Source organism: Chiloscyllium plagiosum, unplaced genomic scaffold, assembly GCF_037043375.1.
Source record: "Chiloscyllium plagiosum isolate Xiang-an unplaced genomic scaffold, Cpla_swu_hap1 HiC_scaffold_2, whole genome shotgun sequence".
Taxonomy (NCBI): Eukaryota; Metazoa; Chordata; class Chondrichthyes; order Orectolobiformes; family Hemiscylliidae; genus Chiloscyllium; species Chiloscyllium plagiosum.
Window position 1 is genome coordinate 74,088,163 of NW_028270140.1, and position 20,916 is coordinate 74,109,078.

Below are 20,916 nucleotides of genomic sequence, written 5' to 3' on the forward strand. Positions count from 1 at the left end.
TCCTGTTCGTAAACCGATTTGTATGTGAATGGGGTCGTTCGTATGTCGAGACGCTACTGTACTGAAATAAAGCCACTAGCACCTACCTCTCGCTGTTTAAATCCCGCAAAGAGTCCCCAATCTGTTATGGACTAGGCCAGGCCACGCAAAACATTCTTAAGCAGGCAGCCCAGACCATAACTTTGCTATTTGTTTTGGTAAGTGTACTGTCAAAATTACCTGGAATAAGTTAGCTAGGTTAACAACCAGGTTTTAAAACAGACAAAAATGTATTCACAAAATTACGGAATTAAACACAAGGATAGTCACAGGTGAGGTGCCAGAAGACTGGAGGTTGACAAACGTGATTCCACTGTTTAAGAAGGGCGGTAAAGACAAGCCAGGGAACTATAGCTTGACCTCGGTGGTGGGCAAGTTGTTGGAGGGAATCCTGAGGGACAGGATGTACATGTATTTGGAAAGGTAAGGACTGATTAGGGATAGTCAACATGGCTTTGTGCATGGGAAATCATGTCTCACAAACTTGATTGAGTTTTTTGAAGACGTATCAAAGAAGATTGATGAGGGCAGTGTGGTAGATGTGATCTATATGGACTTCAGTAAGGCATTCGACAAGTTTCCCCATGGGAGACTGATTACCAAGTTTAGATCTCATGGAATACAGGGAGAACTAGCCATTGGATACAGAACTGGCTCAAAGGTAGAAGACAGAGGGTGGTGGTGGAGGGTTGTTTTTCAGACTGGAGGCCTGTGACCAGTGGAGTGCCACAAGGAACAGTGCTGGGCCCTCTTACTTTTTGTCATTTACATAAATGATTTGGATGCAAGCATAATAGGTACAGTTAGTAAGTTTGCAGATGACACCAAAATTGGAGGTGTAGTGGACAGCGAAGAGGATTACCACAGATTACAACAGGATCTGGACCAGATGGGCCAATGGGCTGAGAAGTGGCAGATGGAGTTTAAATCAGATAAATGTGAGGTGCTGCATTTTGGGAAAGCAAATCTTAGCAGGACTTATACACTTAATGGTAAGGTTCTAGGGAGTGTTGTTGATCAAAGAAACCTTGGAGTGCAGGTTCATAGCTCATTGAAAGTGGAGTCGCAGGTAGATAGGATAGTGAAGAAGGCATTTGGTATGCTTTCCTTTATTGGTCAGAGTATTGAATACAGGAGTTGGGAAGTCATGTTGCGGCTCTACAGGACATTGGTTAGGCCACTATTGGAATATTGCGTGCAATTCTGGTCTCCTTCCTATCGGAAAGATGTTGTGAAACTGGAAAGGGTTCAGAAAAGATTAACAAGGATGTTGCCAGGGTTGGAGGATCTGAGCTACAGGGAGAGGCTGAACAGGCTGGGGCTGTTTTCCCTGGAATGTCAGAGGCTGAGGGGTGAGCTATCAAGGTTTACAATATTATGAGGGGCATGGATAGGATAAATAGACAAAGTATTTTCCCTGGGGTCGGGGAGTCCAAAACTAAAGGGCATAGGTTTAGGGTGAGAGGGGAAAGATATAAAAGAGACCTAACTTTTTCACGCAGAGGGTGGCATGTGTATGGAATGAGCTGACAGAGAAAGTGGTGGAGACTGGTACAATTGCAACATTGAAGAGGCATTTGAATGGGTATATGAATAGGAAGGGTTTAGAGGGATATGGGCCAGGTGCTGGCAGGTGGGATAAGATTGGGTTGGGATATCTGGTCGGCATGGACGGGTTGGACTGAAGGGTCTGTTTCCATGCTATACATCTCTATGACTCTATGACTCTATAACAGAATACAAAATACCCACAGTCTATCCATACTAGACTTAATTACACTGTTCAGAAAATATGTGCAACAGTCCCAATAAACAAACCCCTTAAACACAGGGCAAAAATGAAACAAAGGCCCACAGGTCAAAATTAGAAGGGCAGAAGGAGAGAGAGTCAAGCAGCTTGTTTCCACACAGCCCACTGCTGAACTGACTCAAACAGAACTTCAGTTTTCATGACTGACCACTCCCCTCTCAGGATACAGATTACTTCCAAAACATAAAGCCGTGGCCTAAAGTCTCACCAGTTTACATATTAACAAAAGGCCTCTCAGTAAACCCTTTCATGTCTGTACCAAACCAGTCGTTTCAGAGCCTGGACTATTTTATGACCCATCTGAAAAAAAATCAAGGACACAGCATCCTTGAGAAAAGGAACAGCTTTTAGAAAAAAGGATCAGCTTTGTGACAATATCTACATCAAATCTCAATATTCTTTACTCAAAAGACCGGTTCCAATTTTGTCAACCTTTGTATATAACCAAAGTTTCTTATCCCTGGAACCATTCAGTTTTAATCAAACCAGTGTGAACATAACTTCCCTGCTTTGATACTCTATATCTCTATTGATAAAGTCCAGGATACCGAATGCTTTATTTATTATTCTCATAACCTCTCCTGCCAGCTTCCTCTGCTCCCTTATTTTGTACAGTTTCCATATTCTTTCTACCAAAGTGACTCACACACACCTCCCTGAATTAAATGTTTGCCCATTCTGTGAATCAGTCTACATTTGTTTGAAGTTCTGTAATACGCATGGTGGCTCAGTGGTTAGCACTGCTGCCTCACATCACCAGGGACCCAGGTTCAATTCGGGCATCGGTCAACCGTCCGTGTGGAGTTTGCACATTCTCCCCATGTCTGCGTGGGTTTCCTCCGGGTGCTCCGGTTTCCTTCCACAGTCTAAAGATGTGCAGATCAGGTGAATTGGCCATTCCATATTGCCTATTAGTGCATTAGACAGAGGGAAATGGGTCTGGGTGGGTTACTCTTCCAAGGGTCGGTGTGGACTTGTTGGGCCGAAGGGCCTGTTTCCACACTGTAGGGAATCTAGTCTACCTTCATTACATATCACAACATTTTCAAGTTTCATGTTATTCAAAAAATTAGAACTTGTTCCAGTAAGCCAAGATATAGGTCATTAATATACAGTAGAAACAGTAGTGTTTTAGCACCAATGGCCGCTGTGTAAAAGTTTCTCAAATCTGAAATATTGCTCACACTGCACTTTGATTCTTTTATTCGGTCAGCTCGAACTTTGTTCAAAGGTTGTGTTCTGCAGCACATTATTGTCTCTTTTGGCATACACTATAACAACAGCATTACCCTTAATAATCTTTTCTGTTATATAACCAGAAAACTCAAACAAGTTAGCTAAAATGGCTTTCCCTCAACAAATACATGTTGGCTCTTCTTAATTAACTCATCTTTGTCCAACTGACAATTAATTTTGCCCTGAATTGTCATTTCTAGAAGGTTCCCCATCACTAAAGATAAAATGATTGACTTGCAGTTGTTTGGCTTATGTTTGCACCCTCCTTCTCAACAATTTTCAATTCTCCAGTCTTCTGGCATGACCTCTCAAAGTCTTAGGAAGAGTGTTAAATTATGGTGAGTACCTCCAAATCTTCCACTCATTTCATTCAGTATCACTGGATACATTTCATCCATATTCTATCTCTGCTCCTATATCTATGGTCAGTCCGAATATGGTATCAAATTTAAATACACACAGCCTATCCTAGATCATCAATTTTAAACTCTTTAAGTGTCGGAATGATTTAATCTTTCACCATCACCTGACCTGTATCTGTCTCCTTGGTAAAGGCAGGTGCAAACTACTCATTTCGAAACTGATTCATGCCTTTGTCTACATGTATAAATCTACTTTTTGATTCCTAACCACTCCTTACCACCCTCTTATTATTTACATGCTCATAGAAGATTTCTGGATTCCATTTTATATGATTGTCTCGCTTCAGTTTCTCTTTGATTTCCTCATTTGCTTTGTAAATTCCCTCTGAACCTTCTACATTGTTAAGTGGATAATACAATTGAGCACAGATTTTCTGTTTCATCTTAATACCTCTTATGCTGTCCAGGAAACTCAAATTGTTTGCCTTGTTTTTCTCTTCACAAGAACTTACCTTGACTGCATCTGAGATCTCTTTAAAGGTAGCCCTTTCTTCAGTCACAGTTACTCCTAATTTTTCACACCAGTGAATTTGACTTTCCCTTGTTAATTGTTCTAATCTAGTATTGCTCCTTGTCCTTTTCCATAGGACATTTTTAAAACCATTTGGTACAACAATCACTGACTCCTAAATATTTCTCTACTAATACATTATCTATTTAAATCCCTTAATTTCCAAGAACCAAGTCCAGCAAAACCTAGTTCCTTCTTAGACTGGGAACATATGCTATAGAATATTTCCTACTCATTTCTCTCTGTCATAGAGTCATAGAGATGTACAGCATGGAAACAGAACCTTCGGTCCAACCCGTCCATGCTGATCAGATATCCCAACCCAATCTAGTCCCACCTGCCAGCACCCTCCAAATCCTTCCTATTCATATAACCCATCCAAACGCCTTTTAAATGTTGCAAATGTACCAGCCTCCATCACTTCCTCTGGCAGCTCTTTATAACTATGACATTTCTCTGTAATTTCCATGCAAACTTAGTTCTATACATCTTTCCAACTAAATGGTGGCCTATAGATTACACTAATCAATAATTACCTCTGATTGTATCAACTCTGTTCTTGGTCTTTTTGTGACTTCCTCTCTTTTCAACACTGCATTGTTTTCCTTAATCAATACAGGTACCTCTTCCTACTCAATATTTCCTGAACATCTAGCATTCAAGGATATTTAATACCCAGACTTGCCTTTCTTTGAGCTGGTCTTTGTTACCAGCACTTTGTATTTCAATGTGGCTATCTGTGTTTCTGTTTCTCAACTTTATTTACTACTCTCTGCACATTAATTTACATGCATTGCAACTCTAATGTAGATTTCATTATTTTCCTTCTTGATGAATAGGTAATACCTGGCTATGTCCTATTCTAGCTTTGTCTCCAAATATCCTTTGCACCTTGGTACAGCTATTAATTGTTGCCGTGTGGTTCTCAAACACAATTTAAAGCCTTACCAGAAGTATTAACAAATCACTTCACAAGGAAATTGGTTATGGCAATTAGGAGCAATTGTTTTTAGGAGCAACGCATCCAGCATCCAACATCCAACATCCCAGATCACTGAGAACTGAACCTAGGGTCCCAAGAACCTAAAGCCCTTCCTTCTGCACCAGCTCTCTTAGTAATCATTTGCTATTTCTATACTCATTTGCACCGTAACAAGGCATATCCCTGAAGGTCGTGGTTGCTAACTTCCTATCTCGTTCTGTATTCGCAATATAAAAAAAATGAGAGAGGACCTCATCAAACATTCTTAAAAGGACTTCGCAGAGTAGTAGCAGAAAGGCTATTTTCCCTTTTGGGAAAGTCTAGGACCAGAGGAATAACCTCAGAATAAGGGAGTTGCTCATCTAAGATGCAAATGAGGAAGAATTTCTTCTCTCAGTCAATCTGTGGAATTCTTTACCATAGAGGGCTGTTGAGGCAGTGTCATTAAATATATTCAAGGCTGAGATTAACAGTTTTTTGATCAACAAGGAAATCAAGGCTCATAGAGAAAAGGCAGGAAAGTGGAATTAAGGATTAGCAACTCAGGCATGACTCATTGAATTGCAGAGCAGACTTGATGGACTAACTGGCTTACTTCTACTGCTATGTCTTATGTAGCTCCAAAAATTCTGACTGCAAGGCTACATCATTTTTCCCACCTATATAACTGTTGATGTAAACCAAAACTGCTAGTTGCTGATCCTCTACTCTCTGGATATTCAGCAGCCACTTAGTGATATCCTTGACTTTTGTAACATGGAGTCAACAAACCACTCTGGATTTGTAACCACAGTCACAAAGCTGCCTGTATGTTCTCTTAACTATTGAATCTCCTGTCACTACTGCTCTTCTAAACTTATTTAACTTAAGATCTTCATGTACAGCTAAGCTGTTGGCAGCACTTGCCAGATGAACCATCAAATTAATCAAATACCTGTTGAAAAGTACTCATGTAGTCAAGGCTAGCTGCTTGTTTCTTCTTAACTGCTTGGTGATTACCCATTTCTGTTCTTGCATTCTGTTAAGCTACAGGTGACCATATTTGTAAATATACTATTCATGAAGCTGCCAACCTGGTAGATATGCTACAGCTCAACCTGCTGCGGCTGACAATTCCTACAAATGTTGTTGTCCCAGAAAAAAGAGAATATCCTGAATTTCCATTTATGTATGACATACTCTCCAGGAAGTTCAGCAGTCCTGTCATTCCACTGTCCATAATAAATATAGAAAATAGGAACAAGAACAGGAATAGGCCATTCAGTCCTTTGTACCAGCTCCACCATTCAATATAATCATGGCTGATCATCCTACTCAGTACCCTGCTCCTGCTTTCACCGTATACCTTTTGATCCCTTTAGTTCGAAGGAATATACTCAACTTCTCTTTGAAAATGTTCAATGTTGCTGTCATAGAAAGAGGTTGAGGCTGAGAATTCCACAGGTTCACCACTCTCTCGATGATGAAATTTTGAATCTCTGTTGCAAACCCCAACAGTGAACTGTTGTCCTGGTCTCCATGGTCATGAGTGATTTCCCTGTGTTTACCCTAAATAGTCCTATTATAGTTTCCTTGTTTAAATCCTGAACATTTTTTGTGAATAACTGGTTTCCAAGCACTGATCCCTTCAGCATCCCACTAATTACTGGCTGCCACTGGAAAAATGACCCATCTATTACAGTCACAGAGATGTACAGCACGGAAACAGACCCTTCGGTCCAACTCATCCATGCCGACCGGATATCCCAATCTAACCTAGTCCCACTTGCCAACACCTGGCCAATATCCCTCCATACCATTCCTAATCACATTTCCTTCCAGATGCCTTTAACATGTTGCAATCGCACCAGCCTCCACCACTTCCTCTGGCAGCTCATTCCAAACACATACCATCCTCTGCGTGAAAAGGTTGCCCCTAATGTCTCTTTTATAGCTTTCCCCTCTCACCATAAACCTATGTCCTCTAGTTCTGGATTCCCCCACCCCAGGGAAAAAGACTTTGTCTATTTATCCTATCAATGCCTCTCATGGTTTTATAAATCTCAATAACGTCATCCCTCAGCCTCTGACGCTCCAGGAAAAAAACTGCCCCAGCTTATTCAACATCTCCCTATAGCTCAAATCCTCCAACCCTGCCAACATTCTTGCAAATCTTTTCTGAACCCTTTCAAGTTTCACAACATCCTTCTGATAGGAGGGACACCAGAATTGCGCGCAATATTCCAAAGTGGCCTATCCAATGTCCTGTACAGCCACAACATGACCTCCCAACTCCTGTACTCAATACTCTGACCAATAAAGGAAAGCATACCAAATGCCTTCTTCACTATCTTAGCTACCTGCGACTCTACTTTCAAGGGACTATAAACCTGCACTCTAAAGTCTCTGTTCAGCAACACTCCCAAAGACCTTACCATTAAGTGAATAAGTCCTGCTAAGATTTGCTTTCCCAAAATGCAGTACCTCCCATTTATCTAAATTAAAATCCATCTGCCACTCCTCAGACCATTGGTCCATCTGATTAAGATCCAGTTCTAATCTGTGGTAATCTTCTTTGCAGTCCACGACACCTCCAATTTTGGTGTCATCTGCAAACTTACTAACTGTACCTCTTATACTCACATCCAAATCATTTATATAAATAATGAAAAGTAGTGGCACTCCACTGGTCACAGGCCTCCCGACTGGAAAACAACGCTCCACCACAACCCTCTGACTTCTACCTTCAAGCCAATTCTGTATCCAAATGGCTAGTTCTCCCTGTATTTAATACGATCTAACCTTGCTCACCAGTCTCCCTTGGGGAACCTTGTCGAACACCTTACTGAAGTCCATATAGATCACATCAACCGCTCTGTCCTCATCCATCCTCTTTGTTACTTCTTCAAAAAACTCAATCAAGTTCATGAGACATGATTTCCTTCGCACAACCTAATCAGTCCTTGCCTTGCCAAATACATGTACATCCTGTCCCTCAGGATTTCGTCCAACAACTTGCCCACCATCGATGTCAGGCTCACCAGTCTATAGTTCCCTGGTTTGTCCTTACCACCTTTCTTAAACAGTGGCACCACGTTAGTCAACCTCCAGTCTTCTGGTAACTCACCTGTGACTATCAATGGTACAAATATCTCAGCAAGGGGCCCAGAAATCACTTCCCTAGTTTCCCATAGAACTCTAGGGTACTCCTGACTGGGTCCTGGGGATTTATCCACTTTTATGCATTTCAAAATATCCAGCACTTTCTCGTATGTACATTTTTCAAGATGTCACCATCTATTTCCTTACATTCTATGTCCCCAATCTCCTTTTCTACAGTAAATACGGATGCAAAATACTCATTTAGTATCTCCCCCATCTCCTGCGGCTCCACACAAAGGTCGCCATGCTGATCTTTGAGAGGGCCTATTCTCTCCCTAGTTAGCCTTTTGTCCTTAATGTATTTGTAAAATCTCTTTAGATTCTCCTTAACTCTATTTGCCAAAGCTATCTCATGTTCCCTTTTTGCCTTCCTGATTCCCCTCTTAAGTATACGCCTACTGCATTTATACTCTTACAAGGAAGTCACTCGATCCTGCCTGGCTATCCCTGACATATGCTTTCTTCTTTTTCTTAACCAAACTCTCAATTTCTCTAGTCACCCAGCATTCTCTACACTCAGCAGCCTATCCTTTCACCCTAACAGGAATATACTATCTCTGGGCTCTCATTATTTCATTTCTGAAGGCTTCCCATTTTCCAGCCATCCCTTTACCTACGAACATCTGCTCCCAATCAGATTTTGAAAGTTCTTGCCTAATACTGTCAAAATTAGCCCTCCTCCAATTTAGAACTTCATTTTTTAGATCTACTCTATCCTTTTCCATCACTATTTTAAAACTAATAGAGTTATGGTCGCAGGCCCCAAAGTGCTCCCCCACTGACACCTCAGTCACCTGCCCTGCCTTATTTCCCAAGAAATGGGGATAGCCACAGAAGGCTCCTGCACTAGCTGCCTACCTCTCTTACCTTTCCAGGAGTTAGCTCATCTATGTGACTGTATCTGTGACTTTTCTCCCTTCCTATAAGTGCCATCCATCACACCACCTTCCTCTTGTAAATTCCTCATTGCCTCTAACTGATCCATTCGATCTGATAGGATTCGTAACCAACAGCATTTATTGCAGATATAATCCTCAGTAACACATAAAGTCTCCCTAAACTCCCACATCTGACAAGAAGAGCATATGACTCTACTCAGGGCCATTTTTGCTTCTTCCAGTCTACAGACCCAGAAAATAGCACCATCTTATTACTCTACAAACACTGCTCCAGGCTAACTTAATACTTATGGCTTACATTTTTAACATTAATCAAGAGACATATCTCAAATAAAACACGTAATCAAGAAAGAACCCACTCTACTCACTATTGTAGATTTACAGCAAGGCTATACTTAAAACTATTCACTTATCTGTTTCTGCGCTGTGACCTCTCCCAAACAGATTCCTCCAAGATTAGTTGTGAATTTCACTGTTCGTTAATTTTCCCAGACGCACTCCGATGTCCAGTGATACATGAATTCAACAGCAAAGGCAATAACTGCACAGGTCCACTGCTGTGTCGGTTAGCAGTGTGGGTTTCTTTGTCTCACTCTCTCTCTCTCTCCTGCACTGACCTGACAATGTGCTGTCTTTGTCTGTCCCTCTCCTTTTCAAAAGTGTCGTTGTTTTGACTTTATTTTTTTCTCCAATGTTCCAAAACAATGCAACAGCATATAAAACAGTAATTGCTGCTCCTAGAATTCGAGGAAATCATCTCCAACACCTAAAATACCTCTTTTTCTTTTTATTTCTGGTCTGCCAATCAGTTCTCTATCCATCTCAGTACGCTACCCACAATTCAATGTGCTTTCATTTTACATGCTAATCTCTTATATGGGACCTTATTGAAAGTCTTCTGAAAGTCGACATAAACGATACCCACTGGCAACCTCTGATCAACTCTACTGGTCAGTAGCTGATAAAACTTATTGGAAAACAAAGACTCACTCGCTATCCTTTTTTCTACTTAAGTATAGGGAGATTAATCAAAATAATTTATTTAACCCTTACTATCAAACAAAAAGACTTTCATTTCCCAGGTCTCAGAATCACTAAACTATTATGGAAAAGGTGGTGGTCATTTGGTCTTGTGTGTCCACATTGGATCTTTCAGCATTTTATTACAGTGCCACTCTCCTGCTTTTTCCCCATAAGCCTGCACATTGTTTCTAATTAAATTAATCATCTATTGCTTTTGTGAATGTCTCAATCAAACCTGCTTCCACCATACTTGCTGACAGTGCATTCCAGATTCTAATAGCTTGCTGTGTAATTTTTTTTCTCACTTTGCATCTTCTTCCTTTGCAAAACACTTGAAACATGCCCTCTGATTCTTTATCCATTTAGGAATAGGAACAGTTTACCTTATTGACATTGTCACAATTTTGTAAACTTCTATCAAATCTCCTCCTAGCTTTATCTCAAAGGTAAACAGAGTCAAACTTTCTTCAAAACTGAAGTATATGAACCCTGGAACTTTCTCATAAGGGACACCGACACTCTCTCCAACTGATTTACATCCATCCTACAGTGTGGCGCACAGAACTATATATATAATACTTCAGCTGAGGTGCAGCCAGTGTCTTCTACATGTTCATTACAACTGCCCTGCTCTTATACTTTATGCCCCTTTTTATGAAGCCTAGAATACTGTATGATTTATTAACCACGTTCTCTATCTGTCCTGCCACCTGTAATGACTCATTCTCCTGCATATACTTTGGAATAACACCCTTTGTTTTATACTGTCTCCATGTTCTTTGCATCAAAGTCAATCACCACAAACTTCTCCACACTGAACTTCATCTGTTACCTAACTGTCCAATCCACCAACTTGTCAATGTCCTCTGGAAAATTTGTACTGTCTTCCTCAGTTCACAATCCTCAAAAGTTTGTGCCATCCACAAACTTTGAAATTGTCACCTGCACACCAATGTCTACATCATTTACATATCTAAGGAAAAGCAGGAGTTCCCATTCTGAGCCTCCACAATAAACCATCTTCCAGCACAGAAGAAATCCATTAACTATCACTCTATTTCTCATGCCTCAGGAATTTTTGTGTCTATATTGTCTCTGTTGATTTTATTCAAGGATTTACAACTTTCTGTACAATCATGTCTGTGGCTATAAGACCATATGATATAGGAGCAGAATTAGACCATTCAATCCATCAAGTCTGCTCTGCCATTCAATCATGGCTGATAAGTTTTTCAAACCCATTCTCCTGTCTTCTCCCCCTTGATCCTTGATCACTTACTAATTAGGAACCTGTCTGTCTTTCTTAAATACACTCAATGCCTTGCTCTCCACAGCCTTCTGCAGCACTGAGTTCCACAGATTCACCACACTCTGGATGAAGAAATTCTTCCTTGTCTCAGTTTCAGAGGGTCATCTATTCACTCTGAGGCTTTGCCCTTCCATCCTAGCCTCCCCTGCTAGTAGGCACATCTTCTCCAAGTCCACTCTATCAATAGATCTCTGTATTTTATCAGTTTCAATGAGATCTCCCCTCATCCTTCTAAACTCCATCAAGTACAAACCCAAAGTCCTCAAATGTTTTTCATGATAAGCCCTTCATACCAGCACTGTATCAAGGGCTTTTTGGAAGTCCATGTGCACCACATCACCTGCCTTCCCCTCATCACCTCTGCTCAACATGGTATGACTTTGCTGTAATGTCATTCAGACTTTTTCTCTATTCTTCAAGCTATCCTATCTAGTGTCCACTCATCCTCCCCTTGTACTTTTTTTAGTACCGTGACTGTGTCCAGGGCCTCCCCTCTACCATTCCAATGAATGGTTGTCTTCATTACTTCAATTTTAATTAGTTGCTTAAATTTAAATTCCACAAGATTCTATAATGGAATTTGAACCAATGCCACCAAATCATTAGCCCAACCGCTTGGATTATAAACTCAGTAACATTACTACTCTGTCCCCATGCTCCCTAGCTCTTTAGAGTAACTCCCTAACTTTGGTAAAAGGGAAAAAAGTGGTCAATTCTCACCAGACAATCAACTTATAGCCTTCCTGCATGACGCCAATTTGATTTTTTAAAAACTCCCTCAGGTCAATAACCCTGACCTGCGTCCTAGTCCGCCTGGTAGGACAAAGGTGGAAAATCTGAAATGGGGGTGCAGAGGAGGAGATGGTCAGATCAATGTGCGATTACAGCCTCACTGACACTGTTGTAGCCAGCTGGGGAGGTTTAATTAAGGATAAGATGTGATAATCTTCAGTGAATTTTCTGTTAAGACTATAATGTCATTGTAACAATGCACCATATAAAATTTGATGCAGTTATTTCATAAAATGCTTAAATTATTTCTTAATTTTCAAAAGGTAAATACAATTCAAATGATAAGAAAAGATAATGCATCACAATGCAATAAATCCAATGATAAAGGATAGAGTCATCTTCTAGTCACAGACCTTAAAAAAGCTAGCACATACTACCTAAATTTGACAAAAAACATCACTGATTTGCTGTGTATAGAATTTTGCACACAAAATAATACATCTTGTAAATTACATTTGATTTACTTAAAGAGCTTATGTATTAAGTAGTTTATAAATTGAAATCTTGAAATCTGACCTGATAAGGTTCATAGAAAAAGGCTTCAACTCCTTCTGATAGATCTCTGATTAAACCAAAAGGGTTGCCTAAGACATCTAGTCCAAGAACAAGCACATACAATTGCTTGATTGCCTAGAGGGGGAGAATCAGAAATTGTTTGAAAACAAATTATTATAACTACTTGTACTGGGGATTATTAATAATATTTAAAACTGCACCTGAAATATTGTACATACCTGCTTGGAGTAATGTCGGAGTACCTCCCACTGAAGTTGTTGTGTAGTATAAAACTGATAACGGATTTCAAAAAATGCAAGCCTGCAAGGAATCGATTATTTGAATATTAAGCACAAGATTTATTTATCTATCTTGTAAAATGTTAAGCGACACAAACTTGTGATGAAAAGATTTAAAACTTCAAAATCTTTCGCAATTACCATAGCTCTCTGGTAGAGATTGCAAAACACAAACTAACCTCTAAATTACTACAAAAGTTTGAAAGCAAGTAGGTTTTAACTATACGTGTGGACAATATTTTTCCAGTACACTCCAGTACACAGAAAGCTATTTAGGAATGAATGTTTTTGTCACAATAGGGCAACCAGAGAAATAGGCAGGTGGGTAATAAATTCAGTCAGATCCAGTTCCCAGATTCTGATCCTACTCTTGGGGGAATTACCAGTGGAGGACGATTGGGAATGGGAAGACTCAACCAAAAAGTGTAGCTATTTAAAGGTCTGTTATGGTCAATAATTGGAGGCTGGTTGGAATGTCCTACTTTGTGTCTTGGTCCCATAGTTAGTAGGGAAAAGTGTGGCTACCCAGAGGTCATCTCTGGAAGTATGCATGGAACTTGGACTCCAGGCGGGATTGCAGTCTCTCCCCAACTGGCTTCAGTTACAGTACTGGTCCAGTTGCTAAAGGTACTTTTTCTTATTGTAAAAGAAGAAACGTTGGAGAAAGGTCTCTCCATGGTCCTCTTGCATTTTCCTTCATTTACATCAGAAACCAGTTATTTTTTCAAGTGCTAGAGGGCCTCCAATTGGTCTGTTGTCTTTGAGTGCCGACCACTATTCTAAATTGGACAGCAATTCTTCAATTTTGGGAAAATTACAGTGAATATTTGTTTCTCAAACAGCATGGGTCTCTGACTCCCATTTAATATTTACAACACAGTCCAAAACCCAAAGGTAAGATCTTGCACTTGGCATGAGAAGTAAACTTTAGACTTCTGCTTCCTTATCTCTCTTTTCTTTCCTTATGACTGTTCTTGCTTCAAGTTAATTTTGGTTTCAAGTACCCTTTAACCAATAGTATCTTTTATATTCTTATAATCTTAGATTCTTAAAACCTTATTTTGCATGTTTTAAATCATTTATTAGCATTGTTTGACTTGGTTTCTGACTTTTTGAGAGGCGAGAGCAACGTCAGACCAATGGACTTTTGGTTAGAAGAGATCAAAAGAGACAAAAGAATAAAAATGGACATTACTATTTTGATTTAAGCAGAACTCTATTATTCATTAAACACAACGGTTTATTGAATCTTGGCTCTTGTTAGAAAATTAATACAAAATTGTCAAAAGATAGCTACATTGCTGTGGTGTCTATTTGAGTTCCCCAAAGCAATACCACTGCTTGTTTTTAATAGGTTAGAAAAGTCAAAAATGATTAAATTATAAGGCATACTCACTTGTAGACTTAATATAAGGAAGAATGATTTTGGTTGCAAGCAGTTGCTATGAGCAACAACAAAGTGACTGCCAATCTCCTAGAAACCATCACCATTGAAAAACCAAGATGGCACAGATCAATAGGTCATCGGAGCCCATCCGCTCCAGGCCAGTGGCATCATTTTCTCTATGTACTTTTCACCTTTTATCTTGTCTTCCTCTCTTCATCATCAGAAGTTGGAGTGGTGTCAGCAGGGTGTGGGTGCAGCATCAGCAGCGTGGACTGGGACTCTTGGCTGTGGTGCCTGGAGCCTGCACTCACAGCAATGGTAGGCTCTGAGCCTGACCTCCTGGCAGTGGTGACATCTGGAAAGGGGACTCCAGAAGGTGGGACTCTTGGCGGCAACAGTAGGCCTGGAGACCATGCTCTTGATGATAGTAGTGTCTGGAGTGGAACCCCTGGAGGCAGCTGGCCTGGAGCCTGGATTCTTGGGGGCAGTGGTAGGCCTGGAGCTCAGAGAAGGGGAGATTCCTGATAGCTGTAGGCCTGAAGACCTTGGCAGTGTCAGCAAGACAGCAGCAGCAGAGCCTGAGTCTCTTGGGCCATCAGCTTCACTGTTGCTGTTCCCAGAGCAGGACTCACTGAGGACCAGAATGCCTCGCAGGGACCTTGTAGAAGCCCTGAAGCCATGCTTGAGACCCCCATTTGAACTGAGGATGAACTCTTATTTACATAATTTCTCTTTATCCTAATTGTACCTCAAAATGATGTTGGATTGTGGTGACAAAACACTTTTCACTGTATCTTCAAGATTGGCACCATATCCACAAGCATCTCCTCCCCCCCACCACCCAATCTCAGTTGCAGCAAAGCATATTATCCACAAGATGTACTACAGAGATTCACTGAAGATCCTAAGACAGCAACTTCTAAACCCACAAACTAGAAGGACAAGGGCAGCAGATATGTGGGAACACTACCACCTTCAAATTCCCCACTGAGCCACTCACTACCTTGATTTGGAAGGATATCATTCCGTTACTGATACTGGGTCAAAATCCTGGAATTCTCTCCCTAATGGCATTGTGGGTCAGTCAACCTTCAACAGGTAGACTGCAGCAGTTAAAGAAAGCAGCTCACCACCACCTTTTCAAGGATAACAAAGGACCGACAATAAATGCTGGCCAGCCAGCGAATCCCACAATCCACAAAAAATTAGAAAATAAATTTTTGCATTGCAAGTCTGACCCAGGATCTGATAAAGGCAAGGAACAACTTTTCAGGGTGATTTGGTATGTCAAATAGTGTTTTGACTCTGCTATGTTCTGAAAGATGATTTGGTAAAAGAGATGGAAAGCAAAATGATTTTTAAAAAAAATTCAAAAACTTTAGAAATTCAAACTCTGAATGCAGCTTTGAAATCTTGAATCTAAAATTCTTCAAAGACGCCTTCAAAAATCTTGTGTTTAAGGCTTCATTTTGAGCTATGCAGAGTGTGTAGTCATTTTAACAATATTTTTAACTTTGCAACTGGTTCTATCAGATTGGAAGTAAGTGAATAGAAAGCTCCTGTTCGAGCCAATCAAGAACTTGGAATATTAGACATTGGGGGTAAATATTGACATCTATTATGAAGAAAATCCTAACAATACATTTAAGGTCTAGTATAATAACCAATTTACTTGATCTTACAAAAGAAAATACAGATTGACAGGTTTAGTGGAGGTTTTTGAAGACGTGCCCTACTAGCACATGAAGGGGAATCACTTGGTGTATTCCTGGCTTCCCAGAAAATGAATGCACACTCAGGGCATTTTCAAGTTGCCAAGTTTTGACTTGGGCAGGACTGGGACTGATGTCCTAGAGGATTTGCTAGTGTGTGTGGGGAGACTTTGACAGGGAGATGGGAACCTATGCACGGAGCCAGAAGATGATGAATTAAAGACTAAAATATATTAGAAATGATAGTAAAAGTGCGAGGTCTTGCACTTTGGAAAAAAGAATACAAGCATGGACTACTTTCTAAACGGTGAAAAAATTGTAAAACCAAAGTACAGAGGGATCTGGGAGTGCTAGTTGAGGATTCTCTAAAGGTAAACATGCAGGTTGAGTCCGTGATTAAGAAATGCAATGTTGTCATTTATTTCAAGAGGGTTGGAATATAAAAGCTCCGTTGTGCTACTGAGACTTTTATAAAGCTCTGGTTAGGCCCCATTTGGAGTACTGTGTCCAGTTTTGGTCCCCACACCTCAGGAAGGACATACTGGCACTGGAGCGTGTCCAGCAGAGATTCACAAGGATGATCCCTGGAATGGAAAGTCTAACATATGAGGAACGGCTGAGGATCCTGGGATTGTATTCATTGGAGTTTAGAAAATTAAGGGGAGATCCAATAGAAACTTACAAGATAATACATGGCTTGGAGAAGGTGGACGCTAGGAAATTGTTTCCGTTAGGCGAGGAGACTAGGACCTGTGGACACAGCCTTAGAATTAGAGAGAGTAAATTCAGAACAGAAATTCTGAGATATTTCTTCAGCCAGAGAGTGGTGGGCCCGTGGAATTCATTGCCGCAGAGTGCAGTGGAGGCTGGGACGCTAAATGTCTTCAAGGCAGAAATTGATAAATTCTTGATGTCACAAGGAATTAAGGGCTACGGGGAGAATGCGGGTAAGTGGAGTTGAAATGCCCATCAGCTGTGATTGAATGGTGGAGTGGACTCGATGGGCCGAATGGCCTTACTTCCGCTCCTATGTCTTATGGTCTCTTATAAGAAAGGGAATGAGAAAAGTGATAAGAAGCAAAATCAACAGCCAACATTAAACAGGGCCACAGTGAAAAATAATCGAGTTGGGACATTGCAAATTCTCATTGCAAACTGGGGAGATATGGCTGGAGGGTGACCAGGAATCGGAACTGAACATTCAGGGTATTCAGTTTTGAGGAAGAACAGACAAAAAGGAAATGGCGGTGGATTTGCATTGATGGTTCAAGTGGAAATTAACACATTATTGAGGAAGGATATTGGCTCTGATGTGTGATCTGAATGGGTAGAGCTCAGAAAAGGGGCTAATGTGGGTTGTATATAGACCTCCAAGCAGTAGGGGGTGATGGCAATGGTATTAAACAGGAGATTAGAGGTGCATGTAATAAAGGAACACCTGTCATTATGACTTTTATCAACATACATATTGGGCAAATCAAACTCGTAACAATACCATAGAGGAAAAAAATGGTTTGTTTTCCGAATGGCAGGCATATGCTGCAAGGATCAATGCCAGGACCTCAGCTATTGATATATATAAATGATTTACTAAATGAGGAAACTAAATGTAATAATCTCCAAACTTACAGATGACAAAACTTGGTAGGATGGTAAGTTGTGAGGAGGATGCAGACCTAGTGGCAATGCATGGCAGATGAAGCGTAATGTCAATTAAATGTGATGTCATCGACATGGTAGCAAAAACAGGAGAACTTACATCTGGCTATAAATTGACAGGAGAATTTGCAATGAGATCTCAGTGTCCTTTTACACTAGTTGCTTAAAGTAAGCAAGCAGGTGGAGTGGGTGGTGAAGAAGGCAAATGGTATGTTCATAAAGAATTTGGGTACAGGAGCAGGTATATGTTGCTATTATACAAGGCCTTGGTAAGACCATACCTGGAATACAGTGTGCAGTTTTGGTCTCCTTTGTTGAGGAAGCAGTACAGCCAAGACTTCCAGGACTGATTGCTGGCACACCAGGGCTGACTGTTGAGAGGTTGAATCCGTTGGATTATATTCACTTCTGTTTAGAAGAATAGGGGATCTCATAGAAACGTCTAAAATTCTGACAGGGTTAGACAGGGTAGATGCAAGAGATGGTCCACAACCAGAGACCAGAGTCTAAGAATGTGGTTAAACCCACGTTAGGACTGAGAAAGATGTCTTCGCCCAGACAGTGGTGAGCCTTTGGAATGTGCCACCACAGGAAGCAGTCAGCACCAAAACACTGCATGGTTTCAAAAAGGAGTTGGAGATCACAACTAGGGACAAAAGGGATCAAAGGACATGAAGGAGAGAAAGAAATGGGAACAGACAATTAAGTTGAATGATCAGCTGTGATCATACATGGTGGAGCTGACTCTGAGGTCTGAATGACCATTGCAGGTGAAGTGGATAGCGAAGCGGGTTACCTCAGATTACAACAGGATCTTGACCAGATGGGCCAATGGGTTGAGAAGCGGCAGATGGAGTTTAATTCAGATAAATGCGAGGTGCTGCATTTTGGGTAAGTAAATCTTAGCAGGATGTATACACTTAATGGCAAGGTTCTAGGGAGTGTTGCTGAACAAAGAGACCTTGGAGTGCAGGTTCATAGCTCCTTGAAAGTGGAGACGCAGGTAGATAGGATAGTGAAGAAGGCGTTTAGTACGCTTTCTTTTATTGGTCACTGTATTGAGTACAGGAGTTGGAAGGTCATGTTGCGGCCGTACAGGACATTGGTTAGGCCACTATTGGAATATTGCATGCAATTCTGGTCTCCTTCCTATCGGAAAGATGTTGTGAAACTGGAAAGGGTTCAGAAAAGATTTACAAGGATGCTACCAGGGTTGGAGGATTTGAGCTATAGGGAGAGGCTGAACAGGCTGGGGATGTTTTCCCTGGAGCGTCGGAGGCTGAGGGATGACCTTATAGAGGTTTACAAAATTATGAGGGGCATGGATAGGGTAAATAGACAGTCTTTTCCCTGGGGTGGGGGAGTCCAGAACTAGAGGGCATAGGTTTAGGGTGAGAGGGAAAAGAAATAAAAGAGACCTAAGGGGCAACTTTTTCACCCAGAGGACGGTACATGTATGGAATGAGCTGCCAGAGGAAGTGGTGGAGGCTGGTACAATTACAAAATTTAAAAGCATCTCGATGGGTATACGAATAGGAAGAGTTTAAAGGGATATGGGCCAAGGGCTGGCAAATGGAACTACATTAGGTTAGGATATCTGATCTGCATGGATGAGTTAGACCCAAGGGTCTGTTTCCATGCTGTACATATCTATGACTGTACATGTGACAATGAATAGGTAACGATTGTGGCCTTGCCAGAAATGCTCAGATCTCAGAGACAAAGAAAACAGTAGTATCTTAAGAATGCACCAAATTTCTTCACGGGAAAATTACAGCAGCAATTTTTTGTGTGTCAATATATTTTAAACAAATAACAGTATAATTAAAGGAAGTTTTTGAGAGATTAACCTAAGGGACAAAGGTATGCTGGACTTTATTTGTTTGAATTTTGCAATGAATACTTTGAACTCACATTAATAAACAGGCGTGCTTCAGCTTAATGTTTGAAACATAGTACCTTCAAGTAGTGAAGTTGTCTCTCAGTACCACACAATAACGTCAGCCGAGAAAACAACGGTACCCTCAAGCATTGCAGACCTCTCTAACTTCTGTACAAAACATCAGTCTAGGTAATACATAGTCAAGTCCTAGAAGGTGCACTGTGAATTTGCAAGCTGTTAAATGTTTTCACTAAGTAATACATTGTTTGATTTTGTATTCAAAAGCCACTATTGCAATCCTTAGTGTGTTTCAATAATGTACACTGAATAATTACAAAATCATGCAAGTAATTCACATACTTGAAGACAACATCTTGTACGTCAGTGAGAGTTGCTCCAATGCTTTTCAGCAACAGGTTCAGAGATTGCACTGGGATCAGTTCTGCTTCTTGTTGTTTGTTACTTTCTTCACCTCCAGAACTAATGGAGAAGCTCAAATGTAGCTACAAGAACATAAACATTAACACAAGAAAATGATAATTAATGAAACTCTTGGCAACAATGTTGAAATGCTATCAAGTAATTCTGGCAGTAATGGTCAGAAGCTCGAATATGTAGTTTTTGTTGCCCCATAAAACAGTCTAACAGAAAATCTTAGACAATTTTCATTTTGACTAATTTGACCTGAATTTCAGAGTCAGGTTATATGTAATGACAAGCACTCCTGGAACCTTGATATGATGCATTCTTCTCTAGAATTTAACTTTGTGGAGAGTCCCTTAATTCTTACAAGATTTGAAGTGTCAATTGGATCATTTGAATCAATGGGCTTTGACGTTATTCTGCAAGAGATTCTCTCAAGTATAATAATAAATCAGGCACCTCCTGTATGTAGTATAATTATATAAAGTACAATTGGGTGAAAATTAATTACAATCACAGTTTGCACAAGAAATGAAAAGAATGTTATTTTCCATTAAAAATGTGCTGGCCTGATGTAGTATCAGGCTCCACATCTTACCCAAAACAACACCTGAGCCCGAATTCAGAAGTACTGCACTCCCATCATTTTTGTGCGTGCATGTGTGACTGACAGTGTGCAAGACAGACAGAAAGAAATGGATGTTGTTTACATCCACATTTAAAACTGTAGTTGCCTTCTGAAGGAGGAACAAACTTCATCATGGGATTTGAAAATTTGAGCGGAGGGTCAAAACTCGCCCAGGTTCTTTGGAGATGTCAGGAAGCCTGTTGGGATTGTGAAAGAGTTGAAATGTACGATTTAAAAAGAGATAGCCTTTGGCATTGTCAAGCAACT

The 20,916-nt window shown here is 40.6% G+C and overlaps 1 protein-coding gene across 6 annotated transcripts in view; it reads right to left on the bottom strand.

The window, feature by feature from the left end:
- Positions 1-20,916, bottom strand: part of vps13a (vacuolar protein sorting 13 homolog A) — a 422,990-nt gene that overhangs the window by 68,360 nt on the left and 333,714 nt on the right. For 5 of the 6 annotated variants that reach the window (XM_043712521.2, XM_043712545.2, XM_043712559.2 and 2 more), the window contains 3 exons: positions 19,959-20,101; positions 12,899-12,980; positions 12,681-12,794 (listed from right to left, as the gene is read on the bottom strand). In XM_043712521.2, coding sequence (XP_043568456.2) covers positions 12,681-12,794; positions 12,899-12,980; positions 19,959-20,101 — 339 coding nt within the window. Of the gene's footprint in view, positions 1-12,086; positions 12,209-12,680; positions 12,795-12,898; positions 12,981-19,958; positions 20,102-20,916 lie in introns of those variants that run through there. The other variant, XM_087997767.1, reaches the window with a different exon arrangement.